Source organism: Diorhabda carinulata, chromosome 7 (assembly GCF_026250575.1).
Source record: "Diorhabda carinulata isolate Delta chromosome 7, icDioCari1.1, whole genome shotgun sequence".
NCBI classification, from domain to species: domain Eukaryota; kingdom Metazoa; phylum Arthropoda; class Insecta; order Coleoptera; family Chrysomelidae; genus Diorhabda; species Diorhabda carinulata.
The window spans coordinates 22100241-22119325 of record NC_079466.1 but is presented as its reverse complement, the minus strand read 5'-3'; the positions used below and the strand labels follow the sequence as shown (position 1 = coordinate 22119325).

At 35.6% G+C, this 19085-nt stretch overlaps 1 protein-coding gene across 3 annotated transcripts in view; it reads left to right on the top strand.

Moving 5' to 3' along the window:
- Nucleotides 1–19085, top strand: part of LOC130896809 (fat-like cadherin-related tumor suppressor homolog) — a 418340-nt gene that overhangs the window by 1840 nt on the left and 397415 nt on the right. For all 3 annotated transcript variants that reach the window (XM_057805125.1, XM_057805128.1, XM_057805127.1), the window contains exon 2: nucleotides 11959–15340. In XM_057805125.1, the coding sequence (XP_057661108.1) occupies nucleotides 11980–15340 (3361 nt within the window). In that variant the 5' untranslated portion in view covers nucleotides 11959–11979. The remainder of the gene's footprint in view (nucleotides 1–11958; nucleotides 15341–19085) is intronic.

Sequence of the window (19085 nt, the reverse complement as noted above, 5' to 3'; positions counted from 1 at the left end):
ATTGGTTGGGCTTAAACAATTTTTTTTACAAATTCACTAAAAACGTTCCCTATTTATCGCTTCCAAACAAATACTAAACAACGTGGCGTCTTCAAACTGTATACATCGTGTACTATCGTCATCTCTAGGTCAGGCCAGGTACTTCTGTAGTAGATGTAGAAATAAGAATTGCTTATCATAATAGTTTATTAACCAGGTGTTTCCATGACATCAATAAGATGTTTTCTATAAGGAACTTGTTTTGTACGACCTGTAGTTTCTGCTAATACATAAATAAAAGTGTCCAAAGAACTACCCAATACCGGAAAAAGGTTTATCAACAACATTCTAGAACAGATAAACATTGAGTAAGTAAATCAATGAATCTTTATTACAAATAGATCAACAAGTTTTTATTGGTTTACAATTCCTAGAGGAAGTAAGTGTGTTTTAAATGCTAGCAATTTTCACATTGTAAATACCCAAATCATTAGTTTGTAATGAATGTAGGGACTAATAGGATTTTAGGGGAAAACGTACTCTAAACTTACACAGTAGCGTCTAACTTGTTTTCGAGGCATATCATTTAATAACATCATTATTGATACTAAACAAATAAATACTGTAGTCTGCACATATTCTGTCATTCCAAAGCAATAGAAAACGTTTAAAAACGCGTATATCCAAACGTTCTTTCTTATTTCTGTCTTCACTGATCCATATCATCCATCATCTCCTTAAGCTCTCGTCATCTTTTGGTACTTTCCTCCATGATCCACTTGGTCCTGAAGAACACGTTAATTGTTTTCTTCAGGCTTATATTTTTCTGAGCTTAGATAAATTATAGTTGAAAAAAACTAAAAAAACTGTTTTTAACAATGGTAAGATTAAAAAATAAAACATTCTTGACATAAAAATAAAATTACTGTTAATAATATAAAAGCGTGAAGTGGTTTCTATGACATGCAAGTCAATGTGCAAGGAATTGCATGCAATTTGCATCATGGTTGCCACTAATCAGAATTCCATAAGAAAAAGTAAAAACGATTTCCAAACCTCAAATTTTATTTTTTATGTTGTGGTTGGTTTGAAGGTTGCTGTCTTGCTTTGGAGTCTGATGGGCAGAATAGAGTATCCAAGGGATAATGGGCCAAGCCCTAGCCAGGTAGGACCAGGCGAAACATGAGTTTATCTATAGGATTTGATAACAAAACATACAAAATTTTACTTGAGTATGGATGAAGAAACATTTCAAAAACTCCTAAAGAAAATAAACTCATTTCTCAATAGTATTTAAAACGGCACCAAACCGATAATGCCGCAAGTGGGAAATTTTGCATGAAATAATCAGCTCAACTTTATCTGCGCATGCGTTTCATGCACGTTGTCTTGCATCATGTCAAACGGTCTTGACATTACCGATTTGGTGCAATTTGCAATGCTAGGAAGAAACGAGTTTCCCATCTGCTTTATAAGTTTATACGATTTTCGACACCTTTGAAGGAATAAGGAATAAGCGAAGGGTCATTGGAATTGAGGCAAACATCATTCCAAGGAAACCAAAAAGAAATCCTTTCATTTGGTCGATCTACAAATCCAAATTTTCGTTGTCTAGGTGGATCCAGGGTCTGGATTTCCAGTTCGCACGTTGCTGTTATTAATTTGTGATCAGATGTTCCAGTGGTGCATGTACGGTCGCGTTGTATAGATCAGGATTAGAAATAGCTGGGTTAGTTACTGACTGTTAGCAAAATCTTCAGCTTCCCGCCTTCATCGTCAGTTCTATCCAAAATTTTACCCGAATCGGGTGTGTAAGTCTTATCCAGGATATACAAGGTGAACCTTGGATATTGTTGATTTTACCTTGGTTTCTGATACAGCCAGATGTTAGTGTACAGCGTTTATATTCATGTTAAGATCTACCCAGTATAATTTCGAAAAAGTGAAATGTTGAAAATTGAATGTTTGAGATTATTTAGTCGAATTTTCTTCGTCAAATGTTGTGAACTATATGTCTCCATCTCTTATAGTTTAGAATTTATGAAAATTTTTATGAGTACAAGTTAATTTGTTTAGTAAATAGAGTGTTTTTCACAAAGTTCGAATTTGCAGCTTCGATCTATTTTATTATAGTGGAACTCACAAAAACGTTCAGTCGAAATGTCTCAAAGTAAGTTTCGGACAGTCATAACATTCTTGAGTTTAGATCATCAACTTGAATCAAAAATACAATGGAAAGACTGTCTACGGTGACTTGTGTCCATCATTTTCAAAAATTAAAAGTTTTTTTAGTAGGGAATGAAAATCATTAGAGGGTGACCCACGTGCGGAAGGTTCTGTGGCGGTGATTACTCCAGAAAACCTTAAATTAGTGGAAGGAATTGTTTTAAGTCCAAGGCGGTTAAAAACAAAAGAAATTACAGCACAGATTGGCATTTCTAAAACAAGAGCTCTGAGGATCCTACATGAGCTTTGCAATGCAGAAGCAGCGTCGAGTAGAATGTTCTGAGCGATTTTTAGAGCTTTGCCGCGAGGACCAAGTCTGCGGTCTTTTACTATGATCCGACATCCAAAAGAGATCCTATGAAAAGAAGAACCCGTCCCAAAAAAGGAAAGATCACAAAAAGCACAAAAAAGTGATGGCTACAATATTTTGGGACAATGAGGTACCCTTTTGATTGACTTTAAGGAATCAAATATAAACGTTAACGCGGCATATTACTCATTAAGGCAGCTGCGTAAAAAATTATCGAAAAACAGTGCGGAAAAATCAGCGGAGGTGTGTGATTGCTTCATGAAAATGCTCCAGTCAACACTGCTCTGTTTTCCAGGGCTACTGCACACGATTGTGGCTTCGATTATATGAAACACCCATCATATAGCCCTGATCTGGCCTTATCCGACTATTTTTTGTTTGGAAAAGCTGTAGGCCGAGTTACGTGGTGAAAAACTTAATAGCGGCGAAGAAATTATACAGACGGCGTACGAGTATTTTGACTGTAAAGATGTGTATCATAATTTTATAAAAAGGGATAAAAGCTGAAAGCTGAAAAGTGCATGGAAATAAAGGGAGGTGACTTTTCATTCTATGTTCGCCTCTCTTCCAATAAAATTTGACGGGTTTTTCACATTGTGAAGGAACTATTGATTTATGGGTTTTTAATGGTGGTCAAATTTTCGTTAAAATTTACACTTCACATTTTCCATGCCGTTTTGACAGCACTAAAGGAAATGAAACAAACGCCACGCGAGAGTTTTATCTTCTTGTGGCTTCGGTATATTACGATGCTCACGGAAGTGTGCTCACATGTCCAAATGAAATTTATAATTCTTTTTACAAAATATGATGTTTTCTATAAACGGAAGTAAACGTTCTATCATAAATACGGCCTTCGTAGTTAAATCTGACAGTTCGTTTGTTGCACGTTTTCAGTTAGTTTATAATGAATTTCGTAAGCAAAATGCGGTATTGCAGTGACTTGAAATAATTACGAGGGTATTTAATTTTAGACATTTTAATCTCAAAACATTTTTTAGAATTATTTCGCCATCAGCAAAACGAGTTCTGCTGTCATTAATTTCAATTTTTTCGAGGTATAAGCGGAGATGTAACTTTTATTTTTTCTTCATAGGCGTCTCGCTACTTTAAAATATGAAATTTTCCCTGACATTCAATGTATTTATTCAATTCAATTCAAATAACATCGTATATTTTAAATAATTTATTTGCTAACAATTTTCTTAACATCTGACATCAATTCAAATAATTTTAGACAGCCTTTATTTCCTATCTCTTTAGATACCTTATCGTGATGACTTGGAACAAATTCCGGAGTAGAATCCTAACTTTCTGATCCATTTGGAAGCATTGGAACAGGCAATTTAGCAGATAGGTCTGTTGAAGAGATGTTTAGGTACTGGATAGTATGTTTGGTCTAGGTTGTAATGCCTTTTGTTTTAGTCGAATAAAAATTGGTCCAAAAGCAATTACTAACATGAAACTTTGGTTCGGTCCAAACGATTGGTATATCAAATTGCACATCGCTAGTTTCTTGTTCAGTCCAATTTGTCGAACCTAGGAGATCTTGATTCCTCACAGGAAATCCAAAATAGTCTAAAAAGTACTGTTCATTCAGTGATGTACAAAATAATTCTCTACAAACATAACAAAAACTGTTGAAGTTGTAGAAGGTCAAACTAGGTTTATAAAGATGTTTTTGTAAAAGCGGGACATTTTTTTTCATTGCGGTCAGCCGGAATAATCCCGTGAGACATTAGGAATGACTCTTGCTTGTGATATAACTCCCTTATCGCGCACTGGAATCAGAGGAAATCAATCTGTAGCTCATCATGCTGAAAAATCCTTTCATAACCGTTCCAAATTCCCAGGCCAGCTGACTTACAATATGACAGTTCTACGCAACATTCATTCATCTACTATTTTCCTCTTCCTGAATTGTTTGAGTAGAAAAGAAGATTCAACAATAAGAATTTTCAATATTAAACTCGCTAATCTGAATTAATTAATGTAACCTTAACTGATATCAAGAAAATAGTATGGAAATTCCTTAAATTTTAATATTGTTTGTAGTCTAATATATTATATAATCTGAGGTGTCGAGTCAATTGGAAAACAAAATAATTTTTATATCTTGAAGCCAAAAAACTAGAAAAATCGCGAACCTCAGTAATGTCTCAGCTGAACTCTTTCATTCACGATACAGAAGTCGGCTTAAGTCAGGCAATGATCTCGAAAAGTTGACAACGCTCTTAAATCTGGCAACGTTATAGAAAAAATATTAAAACGAAGCATGTTCGTGCTTCAGTCAGTTGTGTCTGTGTCACGATAACACGTAATTGTCAAGTGGACGCGTTTCCGATTACGAAACTATGTAATCGAACCAAATCGTTCAATAGTGTAGAACACGTACCAAAAATTTGTATAAACGGGCTTCGTTATTGACGCGCCACATTGTGGACGACCGGTGTCTGTAAAAACTCAAGAAGATATGGAAACAGTGGCAAGAGAACTTCAAATATCCGATCTTTCTTTGCGACCAATGCTGAAATGCTCGCACTAACGAGTTTACCGTCCGTGTTTCCTCCACGCACTTCATTGCGTGTACTGGAACGACCAGAATCCTCACGTCGTCATTGAAAAAGAAATAAACCTGTCTGGGGTGTAAGTGTGGGCAGGTTTCGCGGGTCCGTAATTTTTGAGGGTCACGTGACAGGCACAAGTCATCTGGAAATACTCGAAGAGTTACGTGGGCAAATGGACAGGACGGAATTTCGTTGCACTATGCGTTGTGTGCAGTAGTACCTCGGTGTTCGTTCTGGATAGGCAGAGGAGGATTCGTTGAATGGCCCGCACGGTCATGTGATCTGATACCGTGTGATTTCTTCCTGTGGCGCTTTCCAAGGACGCGATTTTGCAAGAAGACCACGCGCCATTCTCGATCTCCGAACTGCAATTGAAGAAGTTGTAAAGATAATTTTGGAACACTAATTTATTCAATTAATTCAATTGAATTATCCGCAAACTTGTAGGCGTTTTCGCTAAAAGTGACTTTTCTTTATTACCTTCGGTCATGCGTTTCCATCAAATATAAAATATTTTCACCAGAAATGAAACCTCAAAAAAAGCATGGCTCTTGCAATATCTTATATATAAATGGATTTGTTGACTAACTAACCTAACTAGAAATACAAACTAATTGAATTGAAATTCCATATTATCGAAGAATTTCTTTTTATTAAACATCCTGCGTTTAAAAAAAAAATTCACCTCAACCACATGTTTGGAATATAAAATAATGTTTTAAGATATAGATAACACTTTCTAGGTAAACAACCTAAGCATACATTACATTTTGATGTTTATTCGAGTTGTCATCGAGCTTATTCTCTCAGAAATATCCCGACGGTAATATTAGAATATATTCTTGAGAGGTTTACATGGTTTATTTGTGTCCTTGAACTTGTAACGCTGAATTTACCAACAAGGTTACAGAAGACAGAAATAGAGTATGGACGTTGAAATATTCACTGTAACATACAGTTACTTATTATATTCGCGAATGAATTTAAACCACTGAACTTTTTTGAAATTTCGTTTCGATTTGAAATACTTATATACGGGGTTTTTCATACTAGCTGGAGAAATAAGTCAAATATAGCTTTATTGTTTTCCAAAATATTCTCCATTAACATTAATACACTGTTTTATGAGTTTGAATCAATTGTCGAAGCATTTTTTCCGTTCCGATTGAGGTAATTCCAAAACATGTGTTTTTAACGGATCAATCGCTTCTTCGGGTGTAGAAAAACGTTGACAATTTATTATTGATTTGCGGGAATAAGAAGAAACAATTTGGCGCCAAACATCAATTCGACCGTTCAAAAACTGTTTTGTTTGAACTAATGTGTGATAGCTCGCATTGTCTTGGTGGAGAATGGTTCGTCTTCTGCGAGAAATTTCAACGTACCATTCAGAATTCACCGTTCTACGTTTCTCCAATGGAACGGTGGCGACATCTCCAGTTATTTCGAAAAAAAAAATAGGCGACCTTTTTCTTCGAGGTGTTTCGTACGCGAACAACTTTTTTTGGATTCAGTTCGTTCTATACAATCGATTATTGTTTCGGGTTTATACTGTATGTTTCTGAGGAAACCGGCAATAGGATTTCCCATGTTATCATTTAAACTCCATGTTAACTTCGAGTCGCCTTCCTGTGCGGCCAAACCCTTCTCGCTCCGGGGGGTATATAAGCACAACGTACATGATTTTGGCAAACGGCCGGTATCTAAGCTTTCTGCCATTGTAAAGTCAGAGTAATGTACGTTTTGCAAGTGTGTTTAAAATGCATGTGTAAGCCAGATAACAGTACATATTGTACGTTATGCCAGTAAATTAAAAGCACGTCAGAATATATTTAAATATTAGAGAGACTGAGCCGAAAAGGTGGGCGACGACCCGAAGTTAACATGGAGTTTAAATGCGAAAACCTTTGGCCGGTTTCCTCAGAAACATACGGTATGCATAGATCCATGATTTGTAGCCAGTCACGATATTATAGACGCCATCTGTAGCACCGCGATTAAATTTTTTCTGTGCCCCAATCGACACGAGCTTTTTATTATTTATCCAACGGTATCCAACGCGAACTTATCTATTTGACAGCTAAATGTTGATGTAATATTGAATGTATTCGAGTGGAACAAATGTCCAAGTGTGCCTCAATCTCACGGTATGTCACATGACGATTTTGCAACATCAACATCTTAACCGAATGCAACCTGTAGCGAAGTGCGACCACCATTAAATTCGGAAAACCAGCGAAACACGGTAGCTCTAGATGGTGTTTCATAACACTGTCCAATAATGTCAAACTTTATGATGGTAATTGCCATATCACAAAACTCGTAACCATCGTTTCGACGATAAACTCTTCATTGGAGCAAATATTCTGTCCAATTCGAAAATTCGGTTTAATTGTAATTAAATAACTTTAAATGCTGCTCAGAATTATCAATTCGTTGTTTTTGATCGATTGTGAGCTCACACGGCACCCAGAGCTTTCGCATGCCCCAATATACATTCAAGATCTATCCCACCCTTTGTGATATTTATCTCGCTTCCGGACACACCCCGTATATCGTACACTATTAAAAAATCCGATCAGTAGAAATACCTAGAACAACAACAATTAAAAACTGTCATAAATCGATAAGAATATGAATGATACGAAAATTTAAATCAGCACTATATTTATAGAACAAAAAAATTTTTAATTGATTCGTTGAAATATAGACAGAGACATATATGACGTATTTGTTTCAATTCTCGAATTGTTTTTCGCTTGATTGTGAATTCGTCGGCAACACACGTAAAGTTGTTTTATCAATTGAATTAATCACTGCCTTGATGCTATTTTTATCTACTTTACGTGCATCATAGACAAGTTCAGTCATGTTCTATTGATGACATTTATATCTTCACTAGCTGACCCGGCAAACGTTGTTCTGCCATATAAATTATATCTACGAAATATTTTTTTAGGTCAATAAAAACAAATAACCCACTATAAGTGTTGTATAGACAATGGAAGTATGCTTTATTTAGGTTAATCAAGTCTTATTTATTAAAGTAACTGCTGTCCAGACATCAAAAATAAATATTCAAATTTTTACTATTAATTGGGCGAGAATATGCCTCACATAGTTGTCCAATAACCACTTTGAAATGAACCTAATATTCTACATCAGGCTCATACTGGAATGGTAGTCGAAGAAATAAATCTCGAAGAACTTGTTGCCGTTATTAGTCAATTCCTCTACGTCTATTTACTATGAATCTACGCGTTTCCCTTTGTTCTAATTGTCTCTGTTGATTTCGTTCATTTCGAGCCTCTTGTATATATAAAACAGTGACTTAATATTGTATTCGTTTGCTTATTATTTGACCTACCTTTCAATATAATAGAACACGTATATTTATTAAACACGTACACGTTTCTGTTTTGATTTAAAACTATTCGCAAAAAATGTTAAGTACAATATGTACAGGTACGATAATGGCCGTTGTTAGTGGTAGCTCACAACACGTGTTTATTTAAATGGGAATAAAAACTGTCTTTTCAGTTATTAATTAATAGAAAAATCAAAATGATACGTATAACAGTGACTGCTACCATCGATAAAAAAAGGAAAATGAAATTATAAATAAGAATTTGTCTCAATAGAATTGCCATCTTGCAATCCTATTACGGGTCTGTGAATAAAATAAAACAACCGCGATCGGGTTGATAATAGAAAAGTGAAAAATTCAGAGTTCATATTATAATATTTTTTATTCATGTCATGACAAATAAAAATATAAAAACCGCGACACGAGAATTTTATATATTAGATAATTATCTTCAATTGAATGGGGGGCACTGGATGGATCAATCCTATATAAGTAATTTTTAAGTTTCTTCAACCTTTTATTCTTTTCTGAAAAATCTTTGATAATAAATCAATTTCCAGAAACAAAATATACTGATAGAGACCGAAATAGGTCAAAACGTCCATTTTTTTTTCAAACTAATTTTCTATTAAAAACGTAAAATCATAAAGATTTATCAAGAAGTAATTTTTTAAAGATTTATTTAAATACTTTGTGACAATATTTTTGATGTTCTAATTTTCGTGTAAGATGAAGCGAAAGTAATGTTGTGACAAAAAAATTCTGACTCCTCGTTTTTGAGTTATAGGCCTTCAAAGTAGCGAAATCAGAACTTGTAACTTTTCTCAATTATACAATCGAAAATTATGAATTTTTAATGGATGATTACGTATTTCTATGAAGTGTGTTTAACAGAATAAATTATTCTACATTACTATCTGAAGGTCAGGGGCGGATCATGCCTAATGGTTAACGATCCGTAACTTTTACAGGGACAATCTGTAATCCAAAGATTGCAATTTCTCAATCGTTTTATTAACAAAAATGTATTCTTTATTTAACTCTGTTAAATTTATTTAGATCGTTGTATACGCCAAGGAAACCGTTCGCCATAAAGAGACATACACTTTTACTTGAACTGCTACTTGAAAATTGAAATGTAGGAAAATTTAGTTGGGTTAGCCAACAACTTTTTGTTTATTGTTTAAAGAAATAGTGAGTATGATTCAGTACGTTGAAAAAGTTTTCACGTTAGGAATATTTGAGGTTAATTTTATCTCGATAAAAACTTCATACACTGACTCTATTGGTTGCGGAAAATCGTGTACTGTGTCAACTGTCATTATGCCTCATGTCAAAAATTACAACGTCAAATCGTGTTCTGTGTCAACTGTCACAATGTCTTATGTCACCTGTTATTATATTATGTGCGTCCTGTACTGTACGAGATGTGATTATTCCCAACAATTAATTAAACATAGAATATAGATAATTATAAATCAATTAGTATGCACAACTTTTTTATGAAAGATAATTTAAAAAATTAATTAGATGTACTGCGGTATCCATCCTTGATTAAAGTATTTAATTTTTTTTCCAAAAAGTCTTGAGTAAGATACTTTTAAATTCTTTATATTTATAATACCGTCGTTTACAAGTTAATTATAACTCGATATAAAAAGTTCCAAGTAACTTGAATTTAGAAACTTTTCAAGCATACCAAACGTCCTATTAGACATTTTTTATTTTTAAAAGGTCGTCTTTATAGTGATATAATCAAACCGTTTCTTAAAATTGATAAAAATTTTTATTTACGATCTGTTTTGTTTATTTTGAAGGAGTAATCATCCAATATAATATATTCCTCGTGTTATCCTTGATACTATTATTTACTGTAATACTGATAAGATATATAGGGTGTACCAATATTCGGTATATGGATTCTTATTAATGTAAACGCATGCGGAGAATAGTTTCTGTGAAAAAAGTATGCAAATGCATCATTTTTATCAAAAAACCTAACGTAACCTAACAAAAATTACTGAATTTTCATTTTATCTATTGATTTTTCGTGAAGATAATGCATTTAAATACACACACAGATATCAATATCAATAGTCTATGTATAGAGTTTCATGATGATCGTTGTGGGGTAGCTTATCATACTTGTGCCAAATATCGTTCTTCATAGTCAAAATACCGCCCTTCATGGTCAGAATATCATCATTCATTTTGTGTATGTCAGTATAAATTTACGAAATTTGAGGTGAAAGCCTTACCATTGAATAGAACTGTTTCTGGATCAAAGCCGCCACTTTCCAATGCCACTGTGAGCGTTTCTACCAGTTCAGACTTCTGACCGGACATTTCGGAATCGTAATTTTCCAATACTTCTTTTAGTTCCGTCATTTTCTGTCTCTTAGCCATTTTTAATTGACTATATGATCCCACTTCTAACGTATTAGCAATCCTCAACAAATTAATTGACTCAATATGACTGTTAAATTTCCGCTTTATATATTAAAATCACAATCTAGATTTTTGAAGCAATACGATACGAATTTCGAAACTTCTTCTGTAGCTGAATGGTGAGATCAATCATGAGGAAAGCTTCACCACAATTCAAAGCAATTAAATGACCCTTTAGAAAGTTATGGCACAGACCTAGTGTATCTAACTGCTTTTATAGTTTATTCTAGATACCAGATGCTTAGGTTAAGAACATCAAAAAAGAAGTCCAGCGTTTTCTATTCCTTTTAAAGCATGTGATTAAAAATTTCCGTAGAACGTCTTTGACGTATTATCTTTGGTTACTACTGCACCTATTCCAACTTTAAATTCTTAACTCCAAGCCTTTTCAAGGTTTTACAATAGCGATCTTTGATTTTTTATCTCGAAGATATAATCATGGATCCAATATTCATCTCCAGTAACAGTTCAGGCAATGTTTAGTCAAATTACATACTTTCCACATTTTCATCTGTTGATGGGGTCGTCCCTACTGCTTCAAGTTGTATGTATGGATATACCCTGCGACCCAAAGGATCCGGAGAATGTAGGATGGTTTTATTTGTCTTCTATTTGATACGCATCCAGGTGTAATGCTATGGAGTTATTTAGTGCTTCATACTTCGAGATAATGTGGATAGAGGCTTCGTCTTCAGGTGTTTGTTGAGACGACAGTGCCCCCATAAAACTTCTGTTAGTTTTCGTAGATTGTACTTACTTAGGTTGATACATTCAGCAGATCCTAGTACTTTTTCCATTGTTCTATATCTGATGCCACAGAAGGGTTCGGGTCCCATGTTCCATGATCTGAAACAACCCATTGTATTGTATACTTTTGTTAATTTGTTTGATATTGTAGAATGTTCTTGAAGTAGACATTTAAATACGATGAAGGTATGAAGGTTTTCAAGTTAAGGAGACGCCACTGAACTAAAACATTACCGTCAGGTTCGCGATGTTTTGACTCACAGACAATTTTGATGACCGTGTCATTAACTTTACCTCTTCATTTTTTATTTCAGGTTTTGTTGCCATGAGCTGAAATGATGAATCGGCGCGCCTTCGTGAACTGCCTACTGGTTATCGCGCTTTCTTATTCGAACTTAAAATCGACTTTCGCCGACGGCGGCAGTGCTAATTTCCAGTTCACTAAACATCATTATAATGTCAGTATTCCCGAAAACAGTATTGCCAAATCGTACGCCACCCAAATTCCAGGTTCAGATCTCATGGGCATACGATTGCAATCGGATACGTTCTACGATATTCGATATAAGATAGTAGAAGGTGATAAAGATAAATTTTTCAAAGCTGAACATAGAATAGTGGGAGATTTTTGTTTTCTTTTCATCAGAATTAAAACTGGAAATAACGACGTACTGAATCGCGAAAGGCGAGATAAATATATTCTGCAAGTACGAGGATACGCCACCCTCCGAGAAGGTAAACAAAAAGTTCAATACACCACCGATACGACGGTCATCGTTACTGTATTAGATACAAACGATTTGAATCCTCTTTTCTATCCAACGGAATATAACGCTACCGTTTACGAGGATACACCGGTGCATCGTAATTTTTTAAAAGTAGTAGCCGAAGATGCCGATTTGGGTAGAAACGGCGAAATTTATTACAGTTTTATCGAAGATACCGACAAATTTATGATACATCCTATCACGGGAGCGATATCTTTGACCCGTTCACTGAGATATAACGAAGGTTCGTACCACGAACTGACCGTTTACGCCCAAGACAGAGGTATATCGACGAAAAGCGGATCGGGAATGTTCAGCAAAGCGAAAGTGAGAATTCGCGTACAAAAAGTTAATTTTCATTCGCCCGAAATAAAAATCAGAAGACATCCGCAGATTGTTGAAAACTCGAACGCGGATATTTACGCTATAGTGAACGTATCGGATAAAGACAGCGGCGTACACGGGGAAATAGCCAGTTTGGAAATAGTCGACGGAGATCCCGATGGACATTTCAGAATTAAACCCACTAAACAACCGGGTGAATATAATATAGAAGTTTTAAAATTGTTAGATCGCGAAACGGCGCCCAACGGATACGTTCTACAATTAAGAGCCGTCGATAAAGGTATACCACCCAAGGAAAGTTATAAATCCGTACCCGTGGTATTAGCTGATTTTAACGACAACGCTCCGGTGTTTAATAAAGAAATTTACGATATAAAAGTATCCGAATCGGCTCCAATAAACACACCGTTAATAAGATTAAAAGTAACAGACGCAGACGAAGGCAAAAACGCCCAAGTATATTTAGAAATCGTAGGAGGTAACGAAGGCGGCGAATTTAGCATTAATTCCGAAACTGGAATGTTGTACACCGCGGTACCGCTAGACGCCGAAAGTAAACAATTTTACAGTCTCACCGTATCCGCCATCGACCAAGGAAACGTAGCGACGCGTAAACAATCGTCCGCCAAAATAAAAATATACGTCGAAGATAAAAACGATAACGATCCCATATTCGAAAAATCGGAAACTGTTGTATGGATAGACGAGAACATGCCAGCCGGAGCTTCAGTTACATCTGTACACGCCAAAGATAAAGATAGAGGAGAAAACGCTTACATCTCTTATCTAATTGCCAATCTTAATAAAGTCCCATTCGAAATCGACCATTTTTCCGGCGTCATTAAAACTACGATGCTGTTAGATTACGAAAGCATGAGACGGGAATATACGCTACGAATCCGAGCTTCCGATTGGGGTTTACCGTACCGACGACAAACCGAGATGCAATTAATTGTTAAAATTAGAGACGTCAACGATAATAGACCGCAATTCGAAAAAATCGATTGCTTCGGACACGTCTCGAGAAATGTACCGATCGGAACCGAAATAATAACTCTATCGGCTATCGATTTCGACGCGGGAAATATAATTAGTTATCGCATCGTATCCGGAAACGAAGACGGTTGTTTTTCCATCGATGCAACCTCGGGAACTATTAGCGTTAGTTGCGATCTGAACCAAATTAAAGTAAACGATAGAGAACTTAACGTAACCGCCACGGATAACACACATTTCGCCGATATAACGAGAATACGTTTCAAATTAATCAACGGTAAGAATAAGATGTTAAAATCGTTTAATAATGACGAAAGTGAACAGTTCGATTGCAAGGATACCGGTGTGGCTAGAAAACTAACTGAAATTCTCGCTGATGCGGAAAATAACAATAAGCCTTCGACGCAAGAAGAATTTCCAATGATGCCTACACGTTACGGCCTCAATGTGCACTCCCCGGAATTCTTGGATTTTCCCGTAGAAATTAAAGTGAACGAATCGGTTGCTTTAGGTACGACGTTAATCAGGTTACGAGCTCGAGATAGAGATTTGGGTTACAACGGAAAACTGCTCTATGGAATATCCAACGGTGATTTGCGTTCGCAATTTTGTATCGACATGGAAACGGGGGAATTGAAAGTTATAGGGTATTTAGATAGAGAAAGAGACACGGAATATTTTCTAAATATATCAGTATACGATTTGGGGAAACCGCAAAAATCTATTTCTCGTATACTTCCTATAACTGTATTGGATGTTAACGATAATCCTCCCAAATTTGAAAAAACGTTGGCGAGTTTTCGTGTGACTGAGAACGCCTTGAACGGCACGGCTATATTTCGCGTAAACGCCACTGATGCCGATGAAGGCGACAACGCTAAAATCACTTACTCCCTAATAACGGATACGAAAGATTTTTATATAGATCCAACAACGGGAGTACTCATAGTATCTAACGGTTTAGATAGAGAACGGCAGGATTTGTACGAATTAAAAATACGAGCGACAGATGGTGGAGGTAAAGGTCCCGATAACCCTCCTCTTTATTCAGACGCTTTAGTGAGAATCACCATCGATGACATCAATGATAATCCTCCTAAATTCAGTTTGCCGAATTACGTGGTTAAAATACGCGAGGATGTACCTAAAGGAACCGTAGTAGCTGTAATTACAGCATCGGATCCGGATTTAGGGCTCGAAGGTGAAGTGCTTTATTCCTTGGAAGACAGCGATAGTGACGAAGCTTTCAGAATAGATAATTTATCGGGTACTATCCGTACGACGAAATTGCTAGATTTCGAGGAAAGACAAGTACATAGTTTAGTGGTATATGCGAAAGATAAAGGAAATCCTTCGTTGTCTTCGGAAGCTAGTGTAACTATAAACGTCGTGGATGTTAATGAAAATATGTACGTTCCGCAGTTTAGTGATTTCGTTTTAGTGGGAAAAGTGACGGAAAATTTACCCGTAGGCAGTTTTGTGATGCAAGTTAATGCGACGGATTCGGATCCGCCCGGAGGGGACAGCACAATAGAGTACTCCATTAGAGGAGGAGATGGAATTGGAATTTTCTCTATAGATAATAAAGGTAACGTTAATTTAATTATTATCATTATTTTTCAGGTGTTCTTAGGTACCCAATCTTTTACAAAGAGTACGAAAAGAACGTATGGCATCCACGCCAGGTGCCATACACAGTTTCCTCAATGAAACGATGATCCGTCTGATAAATACCTGACCCAGGAAATCTCAAGATACCTTCTTTTTGGGGATTCCAAGCCTCTTTTCTTTTATAAACTTCGTAATGTCTTAATAGCATCCTCGTACACGTATAAGGGAAAACCAACATACTTATACTAACCCAAGCGAGTCGTTTCTAATCAAAGCGAAGTTTATTCTGTCTCGAAACAGATCTCGGCGGAGCTACGCAGCTTCTAGATATTCGGCACTCGCGACCTAGTTTAGTTTTCCGTTTTGTATATAATCTTGTGTATATTGTTTTGGTATTTATGTATATTCCTCGACCCTAAGATGACAAACGCCCATGAATGCATGTATTTCAAAATTATTTAATTTTGATCACACGAATATTTTAGTATTATCAAAAAATTAAGGAGACAACTCAATTAAAAGTGCTCCGTCACTTTTGTGATTTCTTCACGTATTGCAGCTGTTATACGAGGGGTGTTTGGAAACATATTTGCGCATATTTTTTTTCGTTTCTGACGATTTTTTTGGAAATGGAAAAAGTTGAGTATCGAGCTGTCATTAAATATCTATTTTTGGAAGGCATTATGCCCGCGCAAATGAAGGAGGAATTATACACTAAACGGAGACTCTGCATCATCATTTACTACCGTAAAATTTTGTGTAGCTGATTTCAAAGTGGCTGTACATGCCTGAATGACGACGAGCGTCGACATGGACTAAATCTGCGAAAACCAGTGTTGAAATCATCAAAGGGTACTGTACCATTGTCGGATTAAAGAGGCTATCGGAATATCAAAATTAGGCATTTGCTATATACCCAAAACGCATTTTCAGAAATTCTGTCGCGGTTTAAGCAAAATAGGTCGGATGTTTGTCAAACATCACAAAACTTTCCTAACAACTTTCGTATCTTTGAGTAATCGAGGCTCACAACAGTAAACTTTGGAATCCAAGTAAATAAGTCACGTGGCTGTAGATCTGGCTATCTTACAGGCCATTAGAAATCGAAATGTGAAGTCACGTGGGAATTAACAGTGACAGTTGCATCACCCTATTAAAAAATAACGTCCGAGACCCCATGTCGGAACTTTAGGATTGTTCAATTGTTTTTGACGTAATTCTTGTATTTTGTTAGCTACCCGAAAGCGATAATATTGTGTCAAATAGGTACGCCCATTTGTTCATTAGGTATGCCAGTTAGAAGTTATATCCCGAGTGCATTTTTATCCCTTATGGTCCAAAAGGAAACTTTTTTTAACACCATCTATTATACAATCTGTCCTTGTGGAGGACAATAAGTATTTGGTATGACTGGTTAAAGAAAACGGAGGGGATTGTTCAATTGAATGTAATCTGATATTTTTGGTTAATCAAAACTAAAACTAATTATTCCATAAGTAGGTTAGTGAACACATTAAGATGCACTTTGACACGTTTACTTAATTTTCCACTATACTTCGGAATGTCTTTTTTCAGTGGTTACTTAGATCATGCGCAATTACGTCATTTGGAACATACCACTGGGTATTCACCATCATTCGAAACACTTTACTTTGTAATCTTTCCACAATGGCTAAATTTGAGTTGATTGTGGTATCCCATAACTGAATACCATCCAGAATCCCATAACTGGATACCTTTTGTCCAGATGGACTTGAGCAATTTGCTGTAATTGCGTGATTTAACTGTTAATTCTTGAATGTTACAGGAGGAAAATTTTCTGTTCTGTTTGTGAAGGTTATATGAACTGATTTCTTTTCATTAATTTCATTAGTCAATTTTGCCAAAAGGAAACTTAACATTCATCAAAATCTTTAATGAAATTAATGAAAAAAAATATAAATATATACCATGAATTCCTGAAGGATCAAATTCCAACGATTGGACTGTAAATCTGGAACAACCCTTTGTTTTACTGAGTTAATTGTGGCTGACCGCTCAATTTTAGGGGTTCTCCCTTCGGTATCACCATAGAATGAATAAACTAATTCTAGCAATTACTGACAACAGTCTTAATTAACCTACAAATTATATCAGCCTCCCTTACTGGATGTTATATCCGATGTCATTAAACTTAAAATGATATCGAGATTAAATTTAATTATTATCGAATCGTAACTTAATGGAGTAGTTTTATTTTTCAAATATTCGAATAGAGATTATTTTATTGTTATTTTGATTGCCCCCTACCGCCTACAGGGTACTAGCTTTCTACTGGAAAGACTAATCTAACAAAGATTGTATTATGCATCTTCCCTTCTTGAAATTTGTACTTTTCCGGTGCGTTAGGTCTGACGCAGGAAACAAATACGAGGCCGAATATATTTTTTCACGTTTAGATTTCATTAGCTGTTTTTTTTTAAATATTTATTCATGAAAATAGTACAAACGGTTAGAAGTTTTCAAAGTAGCACCCTTCCGCATCTACACACTGCTGCCAACGAGTTTCTTCAGTTTTCTCACGCCTCCAGAAATGCCTGAACCATTCCATTGATTGAAATAGTCCTGGAAGTCTTCTTCAGGACATACTCTTCCACAACTTCACATTATTCAAATTTAAATGTAAACTTTACCGTAGAAAATCGCACTATGCAAGATCCGGCATATAAAGCAGAAGGCTTGATATCGGGATATCTATTGGGAGATATTTCGGCATAGTTCAGATGACTTATCCTTGTCGTAAATCTTGTAAAACTCCTTATATTTCAAGATTTGTTTGTTAACGACTTCCTCCATGACCTTGGTAATGATTGGGATTAAAGTAATTGGACGGTAGTTATTTGGAACCCACTGTTGAACTGCTACATATATCGAAATCACAATTCAAATCCTTCGACTTCTGGAACTCTTTAGTTTGCCTTAAAAAAAAATAAAACGGCCTTATTAGAAACTGTCTCTATAGAAACGGATACAGAAAAAGTAAACAGGTTATAAAAAATAAATACAAACATCTCCCAAACTTTAATTCAGATCACCCATTAGAACAGGACCGGCTTAACGATTTATATCAGTGGGCTGGTTCGTAACAATATGACCATAAATTGTATCGTGAATAAACTCAAGAAGAATTACATTAAACCGATCAACAACAAATGATAAAAAAAAGACAATAGATTGTATCAACGGAAAAATACGCGATCCTTCGATTTATATTTTTAGATTGTAATAAAATTAACGAGTGTATTGAAAGCCGAACAAGCTACGCAAATAAATCAACAATAATATCTGTGATTAAATGCCGAATCCTTAGCAGCTTGCTTACTAATTAGTTCATTAATTGACTATGTATTTTTAAGTAGTCAGTGGGACTGGTCGTGACTAGATTGTTTGCTGTATATCATGTTAATACTGCCGAGATTTGATTATTAAAATCGTTTTATTTATTCAGATATTTGTTGTCAACAATATACTGGGTTATCCAAAAAAATAATACGGGGATTATCGCTTCAAATATTTAATAAATTTTCATAAAAAAAATGAACTTTTCTGGTATTCTTGGTTAGGTTTTTGTACGAATCGACGCGAGCTTTTCTTGAGCGATTGTCAAATTGTACGGTATCCAACGCGGACAAATATTCTTGACAGCCAAATGTTCCTGCAATATTGAATGTATGCAAGTGGAA